At 48.4% G+C, this 25,536-nt stretch overlaps 1 protein-coding gene across 1 annotated transcript in view; it reads left to right on the top strand.

Annotated features, from left to right (window-relative positions):
- The window catches only part of SLCO2A1 (solute carrier organic anion transporter family member 2A1), a 94,084-nt gene extending 80,725 nt beyond the window's left edge, over window positions 1-13,359 (top strand). The window contains exons 10-14 of the mRNA XM_024213423.3: window positions 1,701-1,860; window positions 7,711-7,880; window positions 9,972-10,036; window positions 11,991-12,111; window positions 13,126-13,359. Coding sequence (XP_024069191.2) covers window positions 1,701-1,860; window positions 7,711-7,880; window positions 9,972-10,036; window positions 11,991-12,111; window positions 13,126-13,246 — 637 coding nt within the window. The 3' untranslated portion in view covers window positions 13,247-13,359. The remainder of the gene's footprint in view (window positions 1-1,700; window positions 1,861-7,710; window positions 7,881-9,971; window positions 10,037-11,990; window positions 12,112-13,125) is intronic.
- The last annotated feature ends 12,177 nt before the right edge of the window (window positions 13,360-25,536 follow it).

Here is a 25,536-nt window from a genome sequence, read left to right on the forward strand (position 1 = left end):
TTTACTCTATGCATCCGAAGAAGTGAGGTTTTTACCCACGAAAGCTTATGCCCAAATAAAGCTGTTAGTCTTTAAGGTAACACCAGACTCCTTGTTGAATTTGAGACCATGTTTGTCACTCCCCAGCTTGAAGGCGTGGGGCTGGAGTTTCTCTGATAATTGTGTAACACTGACAGACTCCAGTCGTCAGCGGGCGGGATCAAACCTGAGACCTCTGGAGCTAAATGCATGAGCCTCTACTGCATGAGCTAAAAGCCATATGGCCCTTAACTACAGCTGTAGAGCAGACTCTAATCTCTGTCTCTCAGTGGTCTTGGTGCCACTAGCTGAGACAGAGCACTACACCCAGGAGGTGTGTGGGTTACAATTGCATGGGAGGAGATGGCAGCTTGGGAGACTACAGTGGAGAACAGTATCAGAGGGGTAGCTGTGTTAGTCTGGATCTGTAAAAAGCAACAAAGAGTCCTGTGGCACCTTATAGACTAACAGAAGTATTGGAGCATAAGCTTTCATGGGTGAATACCCACTTCGTCAGATTCAACAGTGGAGAACAGGTATTTGCCCCTTTGCTGCCATGTCTAAGCAGCCTGGGCAGGACAAGTAGTAAGTGAGTTCCCCGCTGCTGATTGTAGGGATCCGCTGTACACAGAACCCCTGGCTGGCAGAAGTGGAGGGACCCACAATCCACATTCCTTGTCAATTTGAATGGGGAGAGCAAAATCCTACAGGTCAGATAGGGCCAGGAGAAGGGATTTAACTGGAGACTGTTTCTAAAGAGAGAGAGAGAGAGAGGCCCCCTTCCACCTCATCATGAAGGCCCAGTGAACTCAATCCACTTCCAGGGCAAGATTTGGGCTCAGCACTTTCTGGCTATTGTTTGAGCCACTCCAGACACTGTCTCTTCTCCCCAGTGGCTCCCTTAACCTGCTCTTCTCCTTCCCCTGCAGGTTGCTTGGGTCAAATCAGGCTAGTCAAACTCTTTCTATGGTCTGATGTCTATTGGCCGATGCCTTACATTGCTCTGGAAATCTTCCCCACCTCAGTACCAGCAGCCCATGAGCAGTGGAAAATCCCTTTACCTGGAAAGTCCCAGGTGACTGTTAGCTATTTGCTGCAGGAAGTAAAGCATATGCAGTCTCTCCTGCCATCCACCACACCCCAGGATTTGACTGAGTGTAATCCCTGAAGATGGATTACTGGGTCATATGTTACTGCAGAAATTTACTGCTCCTCCGTAGTGCTAAGGAAAGAAAAATCAGTGTAGGGATTTTTGTCCTGTGAAGTTTAAATGCAGCCCTTGCCTCAATTTGTGTGTTCGAGCTAGCACGCTTCCAGTTTCAATTCTGATTGAACTGATTTCCCCCCACTTCCGATTTGGGTGTTATGTGGTTTCATACGGAGGCCTTAGCCCAGTTAAATTTCTAGATATCTGATTATTATTTTTCCACCCAAAAAAAGTGTGTGAATGTTTGTTTGCGTGCACATGTGAGTAATTACTGCTAAATTCACTGTAAACTTTAGCAGTACCTGCTGGGGCATAGGAATCAGGCACAAGGCCAGGCTACTGCATGGCAGTGGCCCAACACAAACAGAGACAGGGAAATTGGTTAACCACGCATAGAATTCAACAGGGTGGGTTTTTTTCCCTATCCTTTTTTTTTCCAATTTATTTTATTTTATTTTTTCCATTTTCTTGGCAGTACATCAAGTTCCCAATCACAAGCTAAGTGCCTCACTGGGTGCTCCTGCTCAGAGAACCTCTTTCACCCAGTCTGTGGAGACAATAATGTGGAGTATATCTCCCCCTGCGATGCTGGCTGTACGGATTCCATTGTTAATTCCTCCACGCCCAAGCACGTGGTAAGTAGCGGCAACTTGGATTCCAGGGGCTGGGGAGATGACACACTGCTGAGCCGTCTGGCCCACAAAGTCACATTGATGGGCTGGAATCTAAACTGTTTTCTGGAAGCCCATAAGATCAGGTGTCAGGAGCCACCTCTAGCTATGGTGATCATTTTCTCAGAATCAAAACCCAGGGTGCTTTTGCGGTGACATTGTTCCGGGTTGCAAAACAGTCCCAACAAAGGGCACTTCTCTCTAAGTGTGCATTGGTATTGCCATGCCAGCTTCTGACTCACCAGTAGCATGTGCATACTTCTCTGAGCGCAGGACTTTCCCCAGAGCTTCATGTTTGGAATAAGGTGATCACGGAACACTTGGACAAGTATAATTAATTTTGCCTCAAAGCAAAAGAAGAGCTTTGATGAGGCTTGCAATCATTTGACTTTCTTCCTCTTCACACCAAACATGATTTATCACCTTGGATGCCTGTTCCTCTGGATTATCGGTTCCAGGTTAAACACTGAACAAATTCTGCTTGGCATAGCGATACATCTCAAACAAGCATTGTGTAGCTATTAAAAATGTCTAAAGCTTTAATCAAAGCAATGAAAAATGGAGACATTTCCAATGTCCTGAAAGCTGAACAGCCCTAATCTTTTTATTCTCTCCTTGTATGGAAGCCATTCCATACCCCTGTTCATCTTTATTGTCCTTCTCTGAGTCTTTTTCAGTTCCTCTGTGTTCTTTTTGAGATGAGGCGACCAGAACCGGACACAGTATTCAAGGTGTGCGTGCACCTGGACTTTATATAGAGGCATTATGATAATTTCTGTCTTATTTTCTATCCCTTTCATAATAATTTTTAACATACTATAGGAGTTTTTGACCACTGCTGCACATTGAGTGGAAGTTTTCAGAGAACTATCCACAATGACTCCAACATCTTTCTTGGGTGGTAACAGCTAATTTAGAACCCATCATTGCATATATATGTATAGTTGGGACTGTGTTTTCCAATATGCGTTACTTTACACTTATCGACGTAGAATTTCATCTGACATTTTGTTGCCCAGTCACCCAGTTTAGTGAGATCCTTTGTAGCTTTTCACAGTCAGCTTTGGATTTACCTATCTAGGACAATTTTGTACCATCTGCAAACTTTGTCACTTCACAGTGCACCCCCCTTTTCCAGATCATTAATGAATATTTTGAACAGCACAGGCCCCAGGACAGATCCTTGGGGGACCCCGCTATTCACCTCTCTTCATTGTGAAAACTGACCATTTATTCTTACCCTTTGTTTCCTTGTCTTTCGATCAGTTACTGATCCATGAGAGGACCTTCCCTCTTATATCATGGCTACTTTGTTTCCTTAAGAGCCTTTGATGAGGGACATTGTCAATGGCTTTTTGAAAATCCAAGTGCACTATATCGACTAGATCACCTTTCTCCATGTGCATGTTGACTCCTTCAAAGAATTCTAATAAATTGGGGAAGTTCATTACTTTTTAGTTTGTCAGTCTGTTCTAAAACCTCTTCTATTGACGCATCAGTCTCGGACAATACTTCAGATCTATTGTCCAAAAAGAATAGCTCTGATGTGGGAATCCCCTTCACATCCTGTGCAGTGAAGATGGATTCAAAGAATTTATTTAGCATCTCTGTGATGACCTTGTCTTCCTTGAGCACTCATTTAGCACCTTGATCGTCCAGTGGCCCCACTGATTGTTTGGCAGGCTTCCTGCTTCTGATCTACTTACTTTTGTTTTTGTTTTTGTTTTGTTACTGTTAGTTTTTGTGTCTTTAGCAAGTTGCTTCTCAAATTCTTTCTTGGCCTGCCTTGTTACACCTTTACATTTTATTTGCCAGAGTGTGCTCCTTCCTCTTTTCCTCATTAGAATTTGACCTCCAAATTTTAAAGGGCACCTTTTAGCCTGTAATGCTTTGCTGTTTAGCCAGGGAGGCATTCTTTTGGTCCTCCTGCTATCTTTTTTCATTTGGGGTATACATTAGTCTGAGCCTCTATTATGGTGTTTTAAAGTACTTTGCCTGCTGCTACAACCTATAGGTCTGCCTGGGAGCAGCCATGCCCCAACTCTCCACCTGGTGGATGTTAGCAATAGCTCACTTGAGACACATGAGGTTCTGCCCCTGAGGTCTGATTGGCAGCATCCTAGCATGGCTGATTGGCCTGCTGGCCCCGTTTGAGTCAGCAGGAGGAAGTTATTTGAACTAGTGGGCTCCACCCTGCTCTGGACTCTGTGCCTTGTGCTTCCTGCTTCCCGCTCCTGTGTCCCTGGCTTGATCTTCTGGCCTACTGACCCACCTGGCCTGTTGGCATCTGTCTTGTGGTTCCTGACCTGCAGTTTGTCACCTGCCTCTGAGCCCCTGGTAACTGACCCGGCCTGACACGTGGGTCGGATCTCCAGTTTGTCTCCTGCTTCTGACCTCCTGAAGTCCTGACCCAGCTGGCTCTTGACCCCTGTCTTGTGACTGTGGACTCTGGTTCTGACTGCTAGGTCTGCCGCCCACGACCCAGCTATGACAGGCATTTTACCCTCCTGACTGCTCTCTTTATTTTCCATCTAACTAGCATCCTCATTATTGTGTAGTTCCCCTTCTTAAAGTTAAATGTCACTGGGGTGGGGGTTTTGGTGTATTTCCTCCCTACAGGAATGCTAAATGTAATTACATTATGGTTGCTATTACCAAGTGGTTCAGCTATCATTACCTCTTGGACCGGATCTTGTGCTCCACTTAGGACTGAATCAGGAATTGCCTCTCCTTTTGTGGGCTCCAGGATTAGCTGCTCCAAGAAGCAGTCATTCATGGTGTCTAGAAATTTCATGTCTGCGTCATGTCCTGAGGTACCATTTACCCAGTCACTATGAGGATAGTTGAAATCACCCATTATTATGACATTTTCTGGTTTTGTAGCTTCTTTAACCTTTCTGAGCATTTCACAGTCACTGTTACCATCCTGTCAGGTGGTCGATGGTATATTCCTACTGCTAGACTCTTATTATTCAAGCATCAAATCTCTGTCCATAGAGATACTATGGTTCTGTTCAAGTCATTTCCGATTTTCACCTTATTTGGCTTTACGCTGTTTTAACATATAGTGCCACTCCCCCACCAGAGTAACCTACTCTGTCATTCCTGTATATTTTATACCCTAATATTACTGTGTCCCATTGATTATCCTCATTCCACCAAGTTTCCATGGTTTCTGTTGTAGCAATATCCTCATTTAATGTTAGGCACTCTAGTTTACCCATCTTAGTATGTAGACTTCTCACGTTTGTATATAAGCATTTGTATGTTTTATCAATATTCAGTTGGTTATATTGAAATGGATTTTTCTACATTTGACTGTTCCTCACTAGCTCCCACCTGTACTTTGCCATCTTCTTTCCTATCCTCTTTACTAGGCTATGGAGTTTCCACTTTAATGAATTCATCCCTGAGTGATGTCTCCGCCTGAACCGGGTGCTCCTCTGCACCTGTCCGCTTGGCCCAGCCCTTAGCTTAAAAAATTCTCCACGACCTTTTTAATTTTACATGCCAGCAATCTGGTTCCATTTTGGTTCGGGTAGAGCTCATCCTTCCTGTAGAGACTCCTCCTTCCTAAAAAGGTTCCCCAGTTCCTAATAAACCTAAATCCTTCCGTCCTACACCATTGTCTCATCCGTGCATTTAGACTTTGCAGTTCTGCCTGTTTTACTGACTCTGCATGTGGAACTGGAAGCATTTCAGAGAATGCTACCAGGGAGGCCTTCGACTTTAATTTCTTACCTAGCAGCCTAAATTTGGCCTCCTGGTCCTCTCTCCTGCCTTTCCCGGTGTCATTGGTACCTACATGTACCATGACCACTGGCTCCTCCCCAGTACTACCTATAAGGTTATCTAGATGTCTCATGAGATCCATTACTTTCACATCCGGTAGGCAGTTCATCATGCCATTCTCCTGGTTATCACAAATCCAACTATCTATGGCTCTAATAATTGCTTCTGGTACTATTATGGCCTGTCTCAGCTTAATAACTGGGTTCCCTGCCCTGGAGGGATATCCTCAGTGCAAGAAGATACCATGACATCATCCGGAAGGTGAGTCTGAACTATGGGATCATGTCCCTCCACTCCAGCTTGATGATCTTGCCAGCAAGTTAAAGAAGTATGGGCTGGATGAATGGACTATAAGGTGGATAGAAAGCTGGCTAGATCATCGGGCTCAACAGGTAGTAATCAATGGCTCCATGTCTAGTTGGCAGCTGGTATCAAGCGGAGTGCCCCAAGGGTCGGTTCTGGGGCTGGTTTTGTTCAATATCTTCATTAATGATCTAGAGGATGGCGTGGACTGCACCCGCAGCAAGTTTGCAGATAACACTAAACTGGGAGGACTGGTAGATACACTGGAGGGTAGGGATAGGATACAGAGGGACCTAAACAAATTAGAGGATTGGGCCAAAAGAAATCTGATGAGGTTCAACAAGGACAAGTGCAGAGTCCTGTACTTAGGACGGAAGAATCCCGTGCACTGCTACAGATTAGGGACCGAATGGCTAGGCAGCAGTTCTGCAGAAAAGGACCCAGGGGTTACAGTGGACGAGAAGCTGGATATGAGTCGACAGTGTGCCCTTGTTGCCAAGAAGGCTAACAGAATTTTGGGCTGTATAAGTAGGGGCATTGCCAGCAGATCGAGGGATGTGATCATTCCCCTCTATTTGACATTGGTGAGGCCTCATCTGGAGTACTGTGTCCAGTTTTGGGCCCCACACCACAAGAAGGATGTGGAAAAATTGGAATAGTCCAGCGGAGGGCAACAAAAATTATTGGGGGCTGGAGCACATGACTTATGAGGAGAGGCTGAGGGAACTGGCATTGTTTAGTCTGCAGAAGAGCTGCTTTCAACTACCTGAAAGGGGGTTCCAAAGAGGATGGATCTAGACTGTTCTCAGTGGTAGCAGATGACAGAACAAGGAGTAATGGTCTCAAGTTGCAGTGGGGGAGGTTTAGGTTGGATATTAGGAAAAACATTTTCACTAGAAGGGTGGTGAAACACTGGAATGGGTTACCTAGGGAGGTAGTGGAATCTCCTTCCTTAGAGGTTTTTAAGGTCAGGCTTGACAAAGCCCCGGCTGGGATGATGTAGTTGGGGATTGGTCCTGCTTTGAGCAGGGGGTTGGACTAGATGACCTCCTGAGGTCCCTTCCAACCCTGATATTCTATGATTCTATGATCTCCTGCCCTGTGACTTTCATCCTCCTTGACACACGGGCTGTCAGACAGGAGGTGGAACCACTCTATGATGTCCCTAAAAGTCTCCTCCCTGAACCTCTGTCTTCCTGTGCTCCTCCAGCTCGGCCACTGTGGCCTTCAGAGCCTGTACTCTGTCTCTGAGAGCCATGAGTTTCCTGTACCGCATGCACACACACGCCATCTGCCCACAAGGCAGATAATCATACATATTGCTCTGAACGCAATAAATTGGGTAGCTCCTTGCCCTGCTGCTGGTTTCCTGCACTGTTGTACTCTTGTGGCTTTTTTATGTAGCCTAAATTTTGGATATGTTTTTTAGGTGTTTTGTTTTTCAGTAGGACTTTTAGTAACTGTGTGTGATCTAGGTCTTCCTGGGCTATGCCAGGTTCCTGTTGAGCAAGCATCACTAAGCACTGAATGATGACTTCACAATATTATTTTTTTAATATTGGCCATATTCTGCTCACTCCTACCACTGAGGCCAGTGCCATTACTCCCTGGAAAACTGGTGGGAGAAGAGAACTGGGATGGTTAGAGTCCCAAAAACTCTGCTCCAGATACACTGATCTCAGGAGATGTTTTACTGTCTTTTTTTAATGCCCTAAACAGATCTACGTGAACTGCTCCTGTATCCACACCAAGAATGGACAGTCCTCAGCAAAGACAGGTTCCTGTCAGGTCAGCTGTTCCCATTTACTTCTTCCTGTCATATTCCTCATCTCGTGTGCTGCGCTGATAGCCTGCCTGTCTCACAATCCCCTCTACATGATGGTATTACGGTAAGCAACAAAGTTCAGTTTCATGGGACCTCATATGAAGTATCACATGCAAAGCACTGGCAAATTTCCTCCCCATCTATGACCAGTTCTTCTCCTTGTTCTCTCCACATGGGCTGCCTCATTCCTGACTGCCTGGGGTGACACATCCCTCCTTGCCCATGAATAATAGTCAGTGATTGTTTGTGGCACCCCTACATGGACTTTTGAATTGGAGCTCGGGGAGGGCAGTTGGGGAACTCTTTCTCTGATGTGGTCTGCCGGATGTGGAATTGGGGATGCTATTCCGGCTAGTGGGGTGAGTGTCTGTGTGTGGTGGGGGCTCTGAAAGAGTTAGACTTTATGCGGCTGCATGGGTCACACAGCCTAGGTCTATCACTGGCAAGAGGCAACTAGGAGACTGGGTTTGGTATGTTGTCTTTTAAAGAAAGGCCAGGAAGTATGGGCCAGGTCTTCAGCAGGTGCTGATTGGCCGAGCTCCATGGAAGTCAATATCAGAACTAAGGGATATCAATGGAGCTACATGGATTTATGGCAGCTGAGGATCTGGCCCTGTATCTTCTTAGGCTCACAAGCAGAGGTGAATTAAGACTAAACCCAACCCAGATCCACCAACTTTTTGGACCCCCTTAAGACACAGGGCTCCCCAAGAGCCTCTCCCTCCTAGCTGAATGCAGCAGCCCTTGCCTCTTTCTCATTCCTGTGCCCTTCATCCCCATCTCCCCGCTGCATGCTCTTCAGCCCAAAGCTACTTTCTTCACAAGGTCAGAACTCACCTATCTCCTCCAGTCCTGTCCAGAGACCCAGATTTCCAAAAGAATAGTGTCCTTCATATGCTCAAGGAAGGTGTGAAATTGCTGCATGGCCCCAATGGAACTTGCTTGTTAGATATCTGAATATACCAAGTCATTGGGCCAAATTCAGATGTGATGTAAGTGGTGGTGTAAGTTACATTCCACTGAGTGGATGCAGCAGTAAAATCAACCAAGAGGCTGTGGAACTCCTCCCACTCTTTACCTTCATCCCGTCTGCTGGCTGCCTTTCCTGCTACTTCCCCTTTCTGTCCTTGAGCACATCAGTTCCTTCCTCTCACCGCCAAGGAGTGACTTACATCACCAGCGAGCTGAGCAGCATTTGTCTTAGAAACAGATTTCTAACAAGAAAACCGCCTTGTTTCTAATCCAAGTTTTGCAAACATTTTTTGTTTTGGATGACATTTTCTGAGGGGGTTTATGAAAAAACAGAAACGGAAAAAAATTCAGTTTTCAAAAACAACCAATATTTCAAAAACTGGAAAATGTTTGTTTGGGGTGAGGTTTTTGAAAACCAGAAATACTTCAGTTTTCAAGATCCAACAGGTTTTGGGTTTTCATAGAACATGGAACTGGAAGGGACCTCTTGGGCCACAGTCCAGTCACCTACTGTCGCAGACGTGTAATCTGTCATATAATGTTTTCATATAGTTATCAAGCTCCATCTTAAAGATAGTTAGGTTGCTTCCCCCTCTCTTAGGTTGCTTCCCCCACTCTTCCTATTGGAAGAATATCCCAGAACCTCCATCCTGTGATGGTTAGAAACTTTCTCATTTCCAGCCTAAATGTACTCATGGCCACTTCATACCCATTTGTTCTTGTGCCAATATTGTCTGTTCGATTAAATAACTCTTCTCCCTCCCAGGTGTTTACCCACTAATGAATTTATAGACAGCAATCAGATCCTCTCTCAGCCCTTCGTTTTCAGTTTTTCATGGAAAAATTCTGCAAAATATTTAGGGGGAAATATTTCTCCTTTCTTTTGATTTTTTTCACAGAAAATACTTACCATTTTCCAGCCAGCTTCAATCACCAGTGACGTCCCCTCTGAATCTGGCCCATTCCCTCAGGAATTACTTAAACATCCCTTTCCCCCACAACTTTCATATCAAGAGAAATCTGGCTTGACTGTATCTTTAAGCCTTGCACATCCCATGAGACGTGGTGAGCCCCAAGCCACCGAAATGCAGATTCCAACCTGTTCATTATCTGCACAGGGCAATACATCAAAAATGACGAGTCCAGCTTTTGGATCTGATCTTCTCTAACTTCTCCCGTACAGGTTGGTGAACCAGGATGAAAAGTCATTTGCTATTGGAGTCCAATTCTTACTGATGAGACTGTTAGGTGAGTGTCTGTCTGACTCGAGCTCCCTGTACAAGCCACCAATTATTGCACAAACTGGGAAGAAAGAAGCAGGCTTGACTAAGCCCTGGCTGGGATGATTTAGTTGGGGATTGGTCCTGCTTTGAGCAGGTGGTTGGACTAGATGACCTCCTGAGGTCCCTTCCAACCCTGATATTCTATGATTCTATGTGAATCATATAATGTCATAGCACAGGTCTGAGCTGGAGACTGGAGAGAGGACAGCAGGGTTCATCAGAACCTCACATTAGCTTTTCCACTTCCCTTTTGGATTGGATTTCTTTTGACTGTCTAAGTGCTTGTTTGGGTGAACACTTAGTTTGCAGCAAGCCAGGGTCTACATCTAGCCCAACTAGCCTGCTGTTTGCTGTGTACACCGCTGCTGTGCACTAAGAGTTCCCTAGCGCACTTTGAGCTACCCCACTTGAAACAGAAGTAGATCAGAGCACACTAGGGAACGTTTAACACATGGCAGCAGGGTCCACTTGGATAGTTAGTGTGCAACAGGCTAGTGCGAGGTAGATTTACACTCAGGAACTGAGTGTCTGTGTAGACAAGCCCTAACTTACCTTTCGGTCTGTGTCTCGTTTATTTCTTTGTTTTTATGAAGCAGTAACATTTTTTTTAATTCCAAAGAGGTAAACTTCTCTGGGTGGTGGAAAAGTATTGACACTCCACTGATGGTTTCTGCGACCCCCATTCAGCTGTCCCAGCAGATAGTGCACAGTCTGCTTCCGTTGAAACCCTCCATCAGACAACACTTAGATCATTTCTCATGTCAGGAATGTTGGCATTTTTGCCAGTTCTCCAATCTTCACATTGTAAAGTACAGAGGGGCAGCTGTAGAGACCAGGAAAGGCAGGATGGGCCACAAGCTGATGTCCTGACAACTTCGGACATTAAAGTTCCCTCAACACTTGGAGCAAACATTCTGGGTCAGATTCTGGGCTGGTGTAAATCAGCCGGGCTCCATTGACTTCAGCAGAGTTCCGTCAATTTACATCAGCTCAGGATCTGGCCCGTGACAGAACTTTGTTTTTATATAGCATCCCTCATAAAAAGGTGCAGCCGCTATCATGCAGCCAGGAAAGGAATGTAGAGCCCAATTCTCTTTTACACTGACCCTGCTTTACACTGCTGTGGGGGGCAGATCTTCAGCTGGTGGAAATCATCAGACCTCCCTTGACTTCAGCTGAGGATCTCTCCCACCAACGTCAAGCAGCTGTAAAGGGAGTGTAAGTGTAACTGACGCCCGTTTCAAGGCCCCATTAGTGGTGCGAAGTAGGTAGCCACTGACAGAAGGCTGGGGGAAAGCAAAAATGGAGGGGTCAATTTCAGTGACAGGTTAAAGTGAAGAGGAAGGTTTCAAGTTGAGCTCTGAAGAGAAAGTGACTGGGACTGAGGCCAGTGCGTGCTGGGATGTTTTTAGTCAGGCATGCAATTGTACACTTGCATACAAAATGGCGTCCTCCCTGTGGCATGACCTGGCACGCACGGGGAGCGCAAGGTCACATTGTGCACAGGATGCTATTTTGTTTGCGCATCCAGGGGTCAGGCAGAATCGCCCCATGGACACAGCCAGTCCTGGCGCCTGCAACGCATGTCTTTCATACAGCCACAGTAAGCCACTGACTGAGTTCCGGCTACAGGGACCAGACAAAGCATAGGCACGATGGGAGAGTCCTGGCATGGCGCCCAAGCAGCTGGGTTGGCTTATAATGGAAAGGGTGCTCCAGATGGGGTAAAGCAGATGCAAAGTATCAGGCCTTCCCCCAGGGGGAGCAGGATGCCAGGCTGGGTTTGAGGGCTGGCTGGAAACACCCTCCATGCAAAAAGGGGAGGGAATTTAAACAGGCAGCTGTGTCTATATTGCGGGGCAAGGAGTGTGACACTGGTCTCACATGCTTTCTTCCCCTTCTCCCCCTGGCCATGGCAGCCTGGTTGCCTGCTCCAGCTCTCTTTGGTGTCATCATTGACTCCTCCTGCCTCCACTGGAATAAGCAATGCAGCAAGCGAGGATTCTGCACCTACTACAACAACGACTTCCTTCGTAGCAGGTACTCAGAGCTAGCTCTCCTGGGGACAAGCCCATCCCCAGCTCGGAATGGGTCAGGCCAGTGGTTCTCAGGGAGTCATACGCTCCCACTGCCTTCAGAGCACCAGGCCCTGGGGGGTCCATTTTGACAGCCAAGCGGTGGCAGAAGGCGGCATTGGGAAGGGGGTTCCTGGGAGTTTTTCTCTTTTCAGTTGGCTCAGAGGATTGAGAAAGACGTCGGGGGGGGGGGGCGATCAGGCAACTGGCTGCATGCTCAAGATAGTCCAGGGACTTGGGACAGGCAAACCAGACCAAAGGAGGGGATTGAGAGGAGACTATGGGAGAGGAAGGGCATGTGTGAGCATGGTCTGAGCACTGCCGCTACTGTAAATAGTGGGATAAGCCAAAGACCCTACCCCTCAGCAGTGTAGAGATGTTCCTCCCTCGCTGGGTTGCTAGATGTGAGGCAAGTAACCTGTCTCCTGCCTGGGTTATATTTTAGCTGGAGGGATTTTCTTTTAGGATAGGTTAAAGTGTAGCTAGGAGAGGGCTCCGAGTTAGGATGGCCCCTCTCTCACCCACAGAGCGCCGGTCTCATCGCAGAGCCCCCCGTGCAGCACAACTAACTATCAGAGCTGAACAGTTAGTGGTGTTATTGGTGTCCCAGGAGGTCTGAAAACCCACCGTTGAGATAGGGGCAGAATTGTGGTAGGTGCTGGCCATGCAGGAGAAAGTCCCTGCACTGAAGAGCTCCCAGGCTAAACACACAAATGTTGGGAGAGGCAAACAGGGGGGCCAGGAGTTGCCCGAGGTCACAGCACTCACTGGCAGAGCCAGGAAGCCAGCGCCCTAGCTATGGCACTGCACTGCCTCTCCTCGGTCAGCTTGCAGACTCCAAAGTTTCAGTAGAGCTCGGGGCTCATTCCAAGGGAGCAGCAGGGCCATCTTAGCGAGCACAGGGACCGGCCCCATCAGATCGGAGTTTGTTCCTGGCAGTTTCACACTGCTCTTTTTCTCTATTTCTTTCTCTTGCCAGATACATAGGCCTCCAGATAGGGTATAAACTCCTTGGCATTCTGCTGCTAGTCATCGTCAACTGGCGGGTGAAGAAGAACAAGGAATACAATGTGCAAGAGAAGGCAGCTGGCCTGGTCTAGCCATGCCCTGCAAACGGACCCACAAGCGCACCCTTCCTAGCCTGTCCATATTTACTACCAGAACTTAGTCTTTTAGTTGTATTTTGTAAGAAAACAACTCCATATTAGCGTCTGAGCTCCACTATGCAAATTGCTCTGTAACCCAGCTATGCAGACCATGGCCAGACATCTTTGCACTTCCGAGGAGGGGAATGGAGAACAAACTGGGCTTTCGTGGGGCAACCGTTTACCATAAATGGCCACTCAGTGTTACAAAGCAAAGTGCCCCCAAGGGGTGCCAGTGTGGATTTCCCAGGACACGTGGAAAAGAAGAGCCGGTGGCTGAGAACCCATTTGGGATCTGAGAGCAAGGTGTTCTCCAGCTGAGCGTCACACATCCCCAAAGAAAAGGGGATGTTCTTTTTGTTTTCCAAAGGAGAAATAGAAGAGGGGTCTGGCCTGTGGGGAGGAGCCCCTGGACTGCCCCAAGAGCATCTATCCTCTTGGAAGACTTTGAATATGCAGGAAAAATTCTACTTGGGGTAAAGCTGTTACTGCTGCGAAAGCCGTGTGTATAGGCTGGGGGAGGGGGACAAGGATCGAGAGCCCTGTCCCACCGCTCCAGAAATTCCTGTCCACCCACTGTGTCTGTGAAAGAGCTTGCTTCAGTCCAATGTATTCTATCCCATGCCATGTATGCTATACCTGGCCTGGCGGGGGGACCAGAGGAGGGAGTGGGGGCCAGTCATGGCATTAGCATCAAAGAAATGTAGTCTCTGCTCAGAGATCTTTTCCCCTCCCCCTCACACGCAGGCCAGCGTGGACACAGGTAGATGAACTGTATGAAGTTACTGCTAATAGTTTACTGTGCAATGTCACGTTTTTAAATAAAATCCACATTTACTACTCTCGGGTGCTTTATTGAATGCCCTGTGGGAGATCTCCTTTCCTTTCCCCTGGGCTCTGCTTGTTGTGCTGACGGGCTCAGATCCTGGGAGGTGCTGAGCAGCACCTTTCACTGAAGTCAATAGGAGGGGAGGGCCCCGTCACCTCACAGGATCAGGCCCACCTTGTAGCCTGTTTTGGGGTGTGTTAGTAGTGTTGATTTAATTTATCAACTTAATTTAATTTTATTGATTTTTAATTAATTAATAATATTAATAATTATTATTATGGATGTTAATTAGTATGGGTTTAGGCTTGCCAATTTGTTTGATCAGAAGATAAAGTTTGTCCTGAATCAGGCTTCACAGAGTTTATAAAAGGACCTTCGGGGGTATGACAGGAAGCGCACACTGAGACAGATATCGTGATAAAGACTTTTTATTAAATTCAATGAAATAGTAAGCAAATGGTAAAACAGTTAGAATTACAGAGTTACAGTTGTATCACAGTTATTCAAGAGATACATATGATAATACAATATTATGTGCTGCAAACGTTGGTTAATACTCACACCCTGTTTTGATAACCTGGTGCTGGAAGATACAGGACCCGGCCTCTGGCGGTTCCGGTTTCACACCTCTGGCAGAGGAAGCTAATGCAAAGAGCTGTTAAAGCTGTTTACTCTCTAACTTAACTCAATAAACCTTAAACTGAAATAAAGTGTGGGGAAACCAAGCTTAGCCTAGTCCCCTTAAAACTTAAAGTTTGAAAAGAAACAAAGTACGGCCTATTAATAGTTAATAGCCGTTGTGGATGGGTAGCATCGATACGTTGTTGAAGATGGAGACAATGAACAGTAGATAGGTGGATAGATTGCATTGCATCTAAATGGCGAGATGAATCGCCTTTTTATAGGGCACTGATCGGAAATCCTTCCTCTTATGCCCAAATTTCATCCTTCCCCCACAGAAATATTAGGGTACACTTACCCCATAGGCTAGTATGTATGTGCGTATGGATGACAGGTATGTGCGCACTTGTGGTGTACTTGTTAAGTCTGTGGGTACAACTTTGAAAAATCCCCTTTGCCATCCTTCATTGTCTATTGGTTTAGGTAAAGGTCTCTAGACATCTGCGTGGGTGTTTTATCTATTTGGGTAACATATATAGGTCATATTTACTTTTCTGGGTAAAGGGTCCCAATATAGATATGCTAACTTTGCCTTAGCTTAACATACAGGGTTTTGGCCTGTAGGTCTCTTGCATTACAGCCAAACTTATTTTTAATATAAATCTATAAACCTATTACATCAAAAACTCAAGTTTATAAGAAAAGATATATCTATGCAAGCAAGCTGATTAATCCTTAGGGCTACAACCTGGGGTGTTTCATTTCCTGGGCAGACAGTTCTGTGTAAGAAGGGACAGAATTAACCCAAAGAAAGCTCATTGGGAGAGTTCTCATTGAGATCTGAGTATGCGCAGCACGGGCCTGCTGGGCATGGAGAGGTGGGAGCAGTTTCTTTTGGCACCACAACTTTCAGGCTAGGGCAGAGGTTCCGTAGGAGACTTCAGCGAAGGGCTAGTCTATACTTGTGCACTTCCCAGTCTCTGCTTCCCCACATTCTCCAGCTTGGGGTCAGAGCTTCTTCCCGCCCCCCAGTCAAGAACAGGCTGCAGGGGCCAGACTTTCAAGTACCCCCTCACAGGGCCAGATTTTCTGCACATTGATTGCTGGGCTCTTTGGAAAATCTGGCCCCTGTTTAGGTGCCTAGAGGGAGCTCAGCTCTTCTGAAAATTTGGGCCCACTGATCTGTGCTCAGCACTTGACAGCTTGGCACTGAGCTCTCTGGAAAGCCTGGTCCCACATGTCCTAGGAACCATGGCCTTGTGATTAAGGCACAGCTGAGTAACAAGGAGACCTGGGTTTCATTCCCAACAGTGCTATGGACCGTCTGACCTTGGGCCAACGCTTTCAAAAATGGCCACTGATCCTGAGAACTATGACTTGAGACGCCTAGAGGGGATCGATTTCCAGCCTTTGGAAGTCAGTGAGACTTGGGGCTTGGTACTGGGGACAGTGATGGAAACAGAGTCATGCACTTCACCCTTAGATTTATTTTGGAATGGAGGGTGGTGAAGCAGGCAGGCACGATGATAATACACTAAGAGGTGTAAGCAATACCTGCTTGGGGTGGTAGTCAACCCACCTCTAGTTGTGGCTAGGCCAGCTAGAAGCCAATGAGCCTGCTCCTGGTTTGGGTAAGTGAGGGGGCTCTTTTAGCTCAGGCAGTAGAGGCTCATATATTAAGATCCAGAGGTCCCAGGTTCAAACCCTGTGCCAACAACCCACCCAGAGGCATCAGCGCTACGCAGACATATGCTGAATGAGCCGGTTCACAATAATGCCCTTATTCTGGTCACCAGTGGGGATCGAACCTTGGACTGTGGGCTCTAAAAGCATGAGCTGCCACTGATTGAACTCTGTTAGCTCAGAGGCAGTAGCAGGTTCATAAATCTCTCTACATGGTTTAGCCACTAATGGGGGCAAAGAGCCATGCTGGGTTAGCAGGGCTTGCATTAATGTTCATTTCCTTTCACAACACCATCCACCTTCATCCCAAAGCTCCCCACTGTTCCCCCCCCCTCCATTTTCTCCAGCCTCCACCCAGCTGGGTGCTGTAGGAATCACCGTCTTGGTACCCTGCTCCCAAAGCACCAGAGGGCATTTAAAGGTGTGACTGCTGCTTTATTGTCAGATCTCTCTATTGCCCTCCTTAGCTTTTGGAAATTTGCAAAGGAACAAATCTCAGGCGGCTTGTGCCGGGACTGGCTGGGCTGTTGGAGAATTATATCAAACAGCAAGGCTGGGAGAGATCAGAAGGACTGGTGCTGTCGAATCAAGGTCCTAAATTGCTGGTCTCGGGCCTTGTGATTTGTGCTGGCAGCCAGACCAGCTTGAGCTGGGATTTGCTGAGAGCTCACGAACTACTGAAGGTCAGGCTTGGCCTGGAGCTGGCGGGGAGCCCGCCATGGAATACGCTGGGTCTCTGGCAAGTGGTGTTAGTGAGTCCATCAGGGGCACGCATCTCCCTGCATTACCCCAAGCAGCTGCTGTAGTGTGGCGTTAGGCACCTCAAGACCAAGGGAGCCGCTGCCTAGCTGATACCTGTCTCACTTCCCGCCCCAAGGCAACACTTTCTTTCATGAGGCAGTCGGCAGTCATAATACAGTGCATTCTTTATAGCAGCCTTCTGGCAAACACCCACGTGGGTGGCAGGACTGATGTTTTGGAACCGGACTCAGACATGTACAATAGAAAGGGACAATTATGTCACAGCTGAGAAAGGCAAGTGGAATCTATCAGTCTGAGTGGTCTAGTATTGCCTTTGTATTAACATTACCCTCACCTCCCTTTTGGCTCACTCTCGCCCCTTCTAACCTTTGCAGTCATCCCTCTTTCTTTTTCCCTCACTCCCTGCTCTGTAATCCCTTCACTCCCCCTCCTCCTGCCCACGCAGTAGTGCTGTATTTTGCTTTGTCACTAGATGGCACAGGTACGCTGCCAAAGCTTGTATGCACCCAACCTGTGCGGAAGCCCTGAAAATCTGCCCCTTATAGGTGTCTGAATAGGAGCTGAGCGCCTGAGAAGCTGGCCAGTTGTGGGTGCTGTGGCCATCTGCAGGCATGGCCAGGTGTGTTAAATAAAGCTAGCCACATAAATATCCCCTCTCTGTGGGGCTTGAATGCCCCCCCCCCCCCCCCCCATTACCCTAGTATCTGAGAACCTGAAGGGCAGTTCTATTAGCCTCATTTTACAGATGGAGAAACTGAGGCACAACCAGGCTAAGTGACTTGTCCAAGGTCACACAGGAAGTCAGTGGTGGAGCAAGAAGCTGAACACAGGTCTCTTGAGACCTAACCCATTGTCCTAACCACTGGGCCATCCTTTCACTCAATGATAGTAGTTGTTTCTTCTGTGGAGAAAAAAGGGTGGTTGGGACAGTGCTGGGGAAAGATGAGGCTTTATCAGAGACCCTGAACTAGACAGTGACCCTCAGCTGAGGGGGAACTTGCCAGATTACCTTCAACCTTGCTGCTGTAGGCTGTGCTCTGCTGCACCAGATAGTGCTCAAACCACTGAGCTATCCCTCCCCCCCCTTATATGTAGCAGGAGTGCAGGCTTCGGCCAGGTTGTGCTTACCGCGGGCAGCTCCCAGAAGCAACCACGTGTCTGGCTCCTAGGCTATGGGGCAGGGCCGGCTCCAGGCACCAGCGCAGCAAGCAGGTGCCTAGGGTGGCCAATGGGGAAGGGGTGGCACGTCTGGCTCTTCGGCGGCAATTCGGCAGCGGGGCCCTCAGTCCCTCTTGGAGGAAGGACCTGCCGCCGAAGAATGAAGCCGATCGCAATCGCGGCTTTTTTTTTTCTTTCTTTCTTTCTTCCCGCCGCTTGGGGCGGCAAAAACCCTGGAGCCAGCCCTGCTCAGGGCTCCTCAAGCTTCTGCCTGCCTGCAGCTCCCATTGGCCATGGGTCTCAGCCAATGGGAGCTGCGGAGTCGGTGCTTGGGGCAGAGGCAGCGCACAGAGACCCCCTGGTCACCCCTGTGCCTAGGAGCCAGGGGGACACGCCGGTCACTTCCAGGAACCATGCAGAGCCAGAGTAGGTAGGGACTTTTAATGGCCTATTAAAATCTCCCAGATTGGTTTCAGTAGTCACCGGGAGAGCGATTCTGGGAGACTCCTGGCCAATCCGGGAGGGTTGGCAACCCTACTCCCATGTGCCTGGCTAAGTCAGCTTTGAGGTGGTATTTGTGCCATCTTCATGCTAGCTCCTGTCAGGAGAGTGTACCCCTTGCACAGAGGATACAGGGCGGGGTCAGGTCAGAGTTGGGGGACTGGCAGAGGCTGTGAGATCTGAATGACTGCAGAGGCTCTGTTTGGCGTGTGGAGGAGGCTGAGCTGGGCTGTGTGTTTCTAGGGCTCCACCACGTGGTGGCTTGGGACTGAGTGAGTTAATGCTGATAACAGAGTGATGTGGCTGAGACAAGCACAGAGTTTTGTTGCCCCCGTACACAGAGATCAAGCCGACAGCAGCTACTGTGGACCTACCGCCCAGGATGGAGCAGTGCCTAGACACTAACAGGCTCTGAGAAGGGGGAGTCTAGAACTTGAGACCTCATCTGGGGTGTAGAATGGTCGCCAAAGCCACGTGTAATCTGCCACTCCTGGGATGGAATCCTATTGGGCTTTTTCCCCAGCAGCCAGTGGGTCTCCTTTCTGGAGGGATGGGCTCAAAGGGCAGCTGGTGTCACTGAGTGAGGAGGGCAGTGAAATCAGACAGCATGGGGCAGGAGAGGACGGCCAGAGACACCCCATGCATGGAGCAGGTATGCAAGGCAGGGGGGTGATGAGTGTGGCCGTAAGGGAAACGTGTTAGAGACATTTAACCTAGATGCCTGCACAAAGTATTCTGGGATGTTCCGCCCCTTGCTGGGCACGGGCTCAAGGGGGGCAAGCACCAGCCTGGGGACAAAGAAGCTGGACAGGCACCACCACATAAAAAGAAGCAGCAGAAGATCCTGGCTGGCAACTCCCTAGGGAAGACCCTGGCCCTATGTGAAGCTTCCCAGGGGTGAGATGCAAGCAAAGGACCCACTAAGGAAGGCTGGAGGCTTTCCATGGGCAGCGCCACCTGGGGAACACGGTGCACACCTGGAGGAGAGGTGATAGACTCGAGGGCTGAGCAGAGATCTGGGGACGGGGCCAATGCAGTGAATCACCGAGATCCAGCGGGTGCAGGACGAAGCCTGGCACCGGAGACCAAACACCAGGGAAGCAATACTTGAGAATATAGGGCTTGGGAGTCAGCACTCGAATGCCAGCTGCGATTTGGCATAGGCAGGGGACCCCGGCATGGCCTAGCCCAGCCCTGCAGGGAAGGGCAGAAATAATTTGATGAAGAAGGAAGGCTGGGTTATCTTGCCCTTGGGCAAATGCTCCTCTTACTCCCCCCACCCTGTGCAGGGGAAAAGGATGTGTGGGCCTGGAAACACCTGCCACTGTCCATGTCACAGCCTCCAGCGCTGCTGCCCCACATGGGGCTGCCCCAGTGGGGAATGATGGTGAGGGCTTTTGCTAGTACCTGTCTCCAAGAACGGGGGTCAGCGTTCTGTGTGCCAGGAGAGCCCAAGCCTGCAGGTGGAGGAGAAGCTTGGCTAACAGCTGTGTCTTACACCGTACTCGAAAAGGGGCCAGGCTGGGCCGCTGGGTCTCTGGCAGGACTTAATTCAACAGGCAGCTCTTAATTCAAGAGCCAACTCTCCCTCCCTCTGCCCTGGGGAGGGGCTGATCCCACACACCATGGCAGGGCCTTGGGGGAGAGCTGTATCTGAAGCCTGGTCTACACTACAGAGCTAGGCCGACGTAAGGCAGCTTACACTCACCTAACTCTGTAGGTGTCTACACTACAATGTTGCTCCCACCAATGACACACGCCAGCTACACCAACTTAATGTAACCCTTCTGCCCATCTAAGTTGGCAGCAACAAGGGCCAGGTTCTGTATCTAGAGGTTCCGTTTCAATAACACAATGCAAAACCGGCTCGAGCCCCCACCCAGTGACCTGGGACAATTACATACCACCCCCCTGGGTACCTCTAAGAGGCAATACTTCCCCTCTCGCAAGCACGGAGTCTGAGTGTAGCAGAAAATGTTTAATAACATGAGGTAAACGACATCAGCATAAAATTGGAAAAAACACCACAAACAGGATTCATAACACAAACCATGAGCAAAACCCATCCCAGCAAATTGGGCTGTGTCCTTTCCCTTTGGCTCTTGAATCCAGCAACCCAAAAAAAATCACCCAGAGTCCCCAAAGTCCAACACCCCCAAATTCTCTTGGGTCCAGCAACCACCCAAAGTCCCAAAAGTCCAACAACCCCCAAAGTCTCTGTCCCTGGTCAGTGCAGCCCCAGAGTAAAAGGGGGGGGGCACGCAGGGTGTTAAGGGGCACCTTACGTGATCCGAGGCCAGCCGGCCGTCTCTCCGTGGGGTTCCGCCGCAGCCTTCACCACGAGCCAGTCCACTTCCTGCCGTCCCACGAACTGCTCCACTCTACAAGCTGCTCCGCTCCGCTCACCGACCTGTGAGCCGTTCCAGCCGTCCCCACAAACAGCCCCGCTCGCCGTTCCTTGGGCCACTCCAACCGGCCCCGCAAGGCTCCGCACCGCTCGCTGCTCCTCCAGTCGTCCCCACAAATTGCTCCGCCAGCTGCTGAGCACTATAGCTTCAGGCTCCCCCACTAGTTAACACAGCACTCAGTGATCTCAGCTCTTAATAACTCTAGCTCTTTTGTAATTTCAGCTCTTAGCAATTTCAGCTCATAGTATAGTAGGGGAGCCCCAGTGTTGGTGCACCATTGGCCCAAAGTGAATTCAGCTCAGCAGCCTGTAACTAGACTCCTAATGGAATCAAAGTTAGCACTGACATTCAACAGTGGAGAAAGGAAATGGTGCAATTAGTGTTTCAAACCCTCAGAGGGGGAGCCCATCCTATCAGGTACAAATACCTGTCCCCATCCTCTCTCAATTCACTGGGTTTTGTAACCCATGCCCCTTGTCAAGCAAGTGCTACTTAGGTAATGGTGAAGGACTCACTCAGTCCTTCTATCATACAACAGTTCCACTGGCCTTGATTCACAGAATCAGGGTAACAAAACTTTATTCTTCCTGCCCCAATAATAGAGAAACTGGGGATCCCACACCAGCCAAAGTAACCACTTTCAGTTGCTGTTGTTTCATGCCAGGCGAGTGGGTGTGCCTATGCAAACAAGATCAGCCCCTGGAGTTCTTTTCCACACTCGCCATAATTCACCACCAGATGTCAGGGTAGAGCTCATCCTGACTCTGCTTACATTAATAACTCCACTCCCGCGAAAGTCCTATGTCGATGGAGTTAGGTCGCCGTGGTGTCAGTGTAGACGTTGCATCACTTACATTGACTGTTGCTGCCTTTCAGAAGCCGCCCCACAATGCCCCACACTGACAGTGAAATTGGTGCAAGCGCTCCCGCTGAGGACACACACCGCCAACACAAGGAGCATAGCGTAGACATGTAAAACTGGTTCATTTACCACGGTGGCTGTACATCGATTTATCTTAGGGTGACTTAATTTTGTAGTGTAGACTTGCCTGAGGTGAGGGGAACCCTGGCCATTTAGGGGTTAGATGAGAGCTAGCACCGAGTGTAGACCAGAGAGCACAGGTGTAAGCAGCTGCCAGCCGCGCTCCAGAGACAGGGGCTGTCTCTGACACGAGCTGAACCTTCCACTGGCCTCCTCGGTCAGCCCCAGGGGACATGTACTGGGCTCACAAAGATGCATGTCTATGGTAAAGGACTGGGTCTGCCTCCTCCCTTTTGGCCGGGGTAGTTCTGGCCATTGATACATCTGACCCACGGTGAAGGCTCTGAAGGCTACAGCTCTCTACTCCCCAATGCTGGCATCCAGGGGAAGAGGTTGAATGAGCCAGGCCTCATTTGTGTTTATCACCATTCCAAAGTGAACACTTGGGTGCTTTGGAGCAAGTTCCTTTTATTTTTGGGAGCGGGGCAAGGAACAATTGCTAGCATTAATGAACAATTGCTAGCATTAATGTGCAGCGAAAGGCCAGCAGAGCTGTCCCCAGTATGTGCTTGGCAAGGTGTCACCCTAACCAAATCACAAGCCAGAAGTGGAACGGGCTCCCAGCTGCCAGTAAGGGCTGTGCTTAAAGATTCTATATTTAGTGCAGATCTCGTGAAGCTGGGATGCAGAGGGGGTGCTACCAGGGCATGGTAGAGAGCACTAACAGATTGAAGTGAGCTCTATTGAGGATCTCCTGCCCCAATGCCAGAAAAGCTGAAATCTCTTTAATGGGGATAGGGCTGTGTGGACAGTGAGGAGTGCACCAGACAGCAGAATGGAGCTGTCGGTGTGCATGCCTGGACTCTAGGGCTTCACCAGCACCTGATGCTAACCCTAACTGGGGGGAGGGGAAGTGCCATGTTAAAGAGATAACTGTTCCTTGGATGGCCACAGGTATGGCGGGGGACTGAGGCTAGGATTACCAGGTTTCAGAGTAGCAGCCGTGTTAGTCTGTATCCACAAAAAGAACAGGAGTACTTGTGTCACCTTAGAGACTAACAAATTTATTAGAGCATAAGCTTTCGTGGGCTACAACCCACTTCTTTGGATGCATATAGAGTGAAACATATATTGAGGAGATATATATACACACATACAGAGAGCATGAACAGGTGGGAGTTGTCTTACCAACTCTGAGAAGCCAATTAAGTAAGAGAAAAAAAATCTTTTGAAGTGATAATCAAGATGGCTCAGTACAGACAGTTTGATAAGAAGCAAGTGTGAAAATACTTACAAGGGGAGATAGATTCAATGTTTGTAATGGCTCAGCCATTCCCAGTCTTTATTTAATCCTGTGTTGATTGTGTCTAGTTTGCATATCAATTCCAGCTCAGCAGTCTCTCGTTGGAGTCTGTTTTTGAAGTTTTTCTGTTTTAAGATAGCCACCCGCAGGTCTGTCATAGAATGGCCAGACAGGTTAAAGTGTTCTCCCACTGGTTTTTGAGTATTATGGTTCCTGATGTCAGATTTATGTCCATTAATTCTTTTGCGTAGAGACTGTCCGGTTTGGCCAATGTACATGGCAGAGGGGCATTGCTGGCACATAATGGCATATATCACATTGGTAGATGTGCAGGTGAACGAGCCCCTGATGGTATGGCTGATGTGATTAGGCCCTATCATGATGTCACTTGAATAGATATGTGGACAGAGTTGGCATCGGGCTTTGTTACAAGGATAGGTTCCTGGGTCAGTGTTTTTGTTCAGTGATGTGTGGTTGCTGGTGAGTATTTGCTTTAGGTTGGGGGGTTGTCTGTAAGCGTGGACAGGTCTGTCTCCCAAGATCTGTGAGAGTAAAGGATCATCTTTCAGGATAGGTTGTAGATCTCTGATGATGCGCTGGAGAGGTTTTAGTTGGGGGCTGAAGGTGACAGCTAGTGGTGTTCTGTTATTTTCTTTGTTGGCCCTGTCTTGTAGGAGGTGACTTCTGGGTACTCGTCTGGCTCTGTCAATCTGTTTTTTCACTTCAGCAGGTGGGTATTGTAGTTTTAAGAATGCTTGATAGAGATCTTGTAGGTGCTTGTCTCTATCTGAGGGATTGGAGCAAATGCGGTTATATCTTAGAGCTTGGCTGTAGACAATGGATCGTGTGGTGTGTCCTGGATGGAAGCTAGAGGCATGTAGGTAAGTGTAGCGGTCAGTAGGTTTCCGGTATAGGGTGGTATTTATGTGATCATCGCTTATTAGCACAGTAGTGTCCAGGAAATGGACCGCTTGTGTGGATTGATCTAGGCTGAGGTTGATGGTGGGATGGAAATTATTGAAATCATGGTGGAATTCCTCAAGGGCTTCTTTTCCATGGGTCCAGATGATGAAGATGTCATCAATGTAGCGCAAGTAGAGTAGGGGCGTTAGGGGACGAGAGCTAAGGAAGCGTTGTTCTAAGTCAGCCATAAAAATGTTGGCATACTGTGGGGCCATGCGGGTACCCATAGCAGTGCCGCTGACTTGAAGGTATATATTGTCCCCAAATGTGAAATAGTTGTGGGTGAGGACAAAGTCACAGAGTTCAGCCACCAGGTTAGCTGTGACATTATCGGGGATACTGTTCCTGATAGCTTGTAGTCCATCTTTGTGTGGAATATTGGTGTAGAGGGCTTCTACGTCCATAGTGGCCAGGATGGTGTTTTCTGGAAGATCACCGATGGATTGTAGTTTCCTCAGGAAGTCAGTGGTGTCTCGAAGATAGCTAGGAGTGCTGGTAGCGTAGGGTCTGAGGAGAGAGTCCACATAACCAGACAAGCCTGATGTTAGGGTGCCAATGCCTGAGATGATGGGGCGTCCAGGATTTCCAGGTTTATGGATCTTGGGTAGCAAATAGAATGTCCCTGGTCGGGGTTCTAGGCATGTGTCTGTACAGATTTGTTCCTGTGCTTTGTTAGGGAGTTTTTTTAGCAGATGGTGTAGTTTCTTTAGGTAATCCTCAGTGGGATCAGAGGATAATGGCCTGTAGAATGTGGTGTTAGAGAGCTGTCTAGCAGCCTCTTGGTCATATTCCAATTTATTCATGATGATGACAGCACCTCCTTTGTCAGCCTTTTTGATAATGATGTCAGGGTTGTTTCTGAGGCTGTAGATGGCGTTGTGTTCAGCATGGCTGAGGTTATGGGGCAAGTGATGTTGCTTTTCCACAATTTCAGCCTTTGCACGTTGACGGAAGCAATCTATGTAGAAATCCAGTCTGTTGTTTCGACTGTCCGGAGGAGTCCACGCAGAATCCTTTTTTTTTTTTTTTTTTTTT

This window comes from Terrapene carolina, unplaced genomic scaffold (genome assembly GCF_002925995.2).
Source record: "Terrapene carolina triunguis isolate 2854851 unplaced genomic scaffold, T_m_triunguis-2.0 Scaffold837, whole genome shotgun sequence".
NCBI classification, from domain to species: Eukaryota; Metazoa; Chordata; order Testudines; family Emydidae; genus Terrapene; species Terrapene triunguis.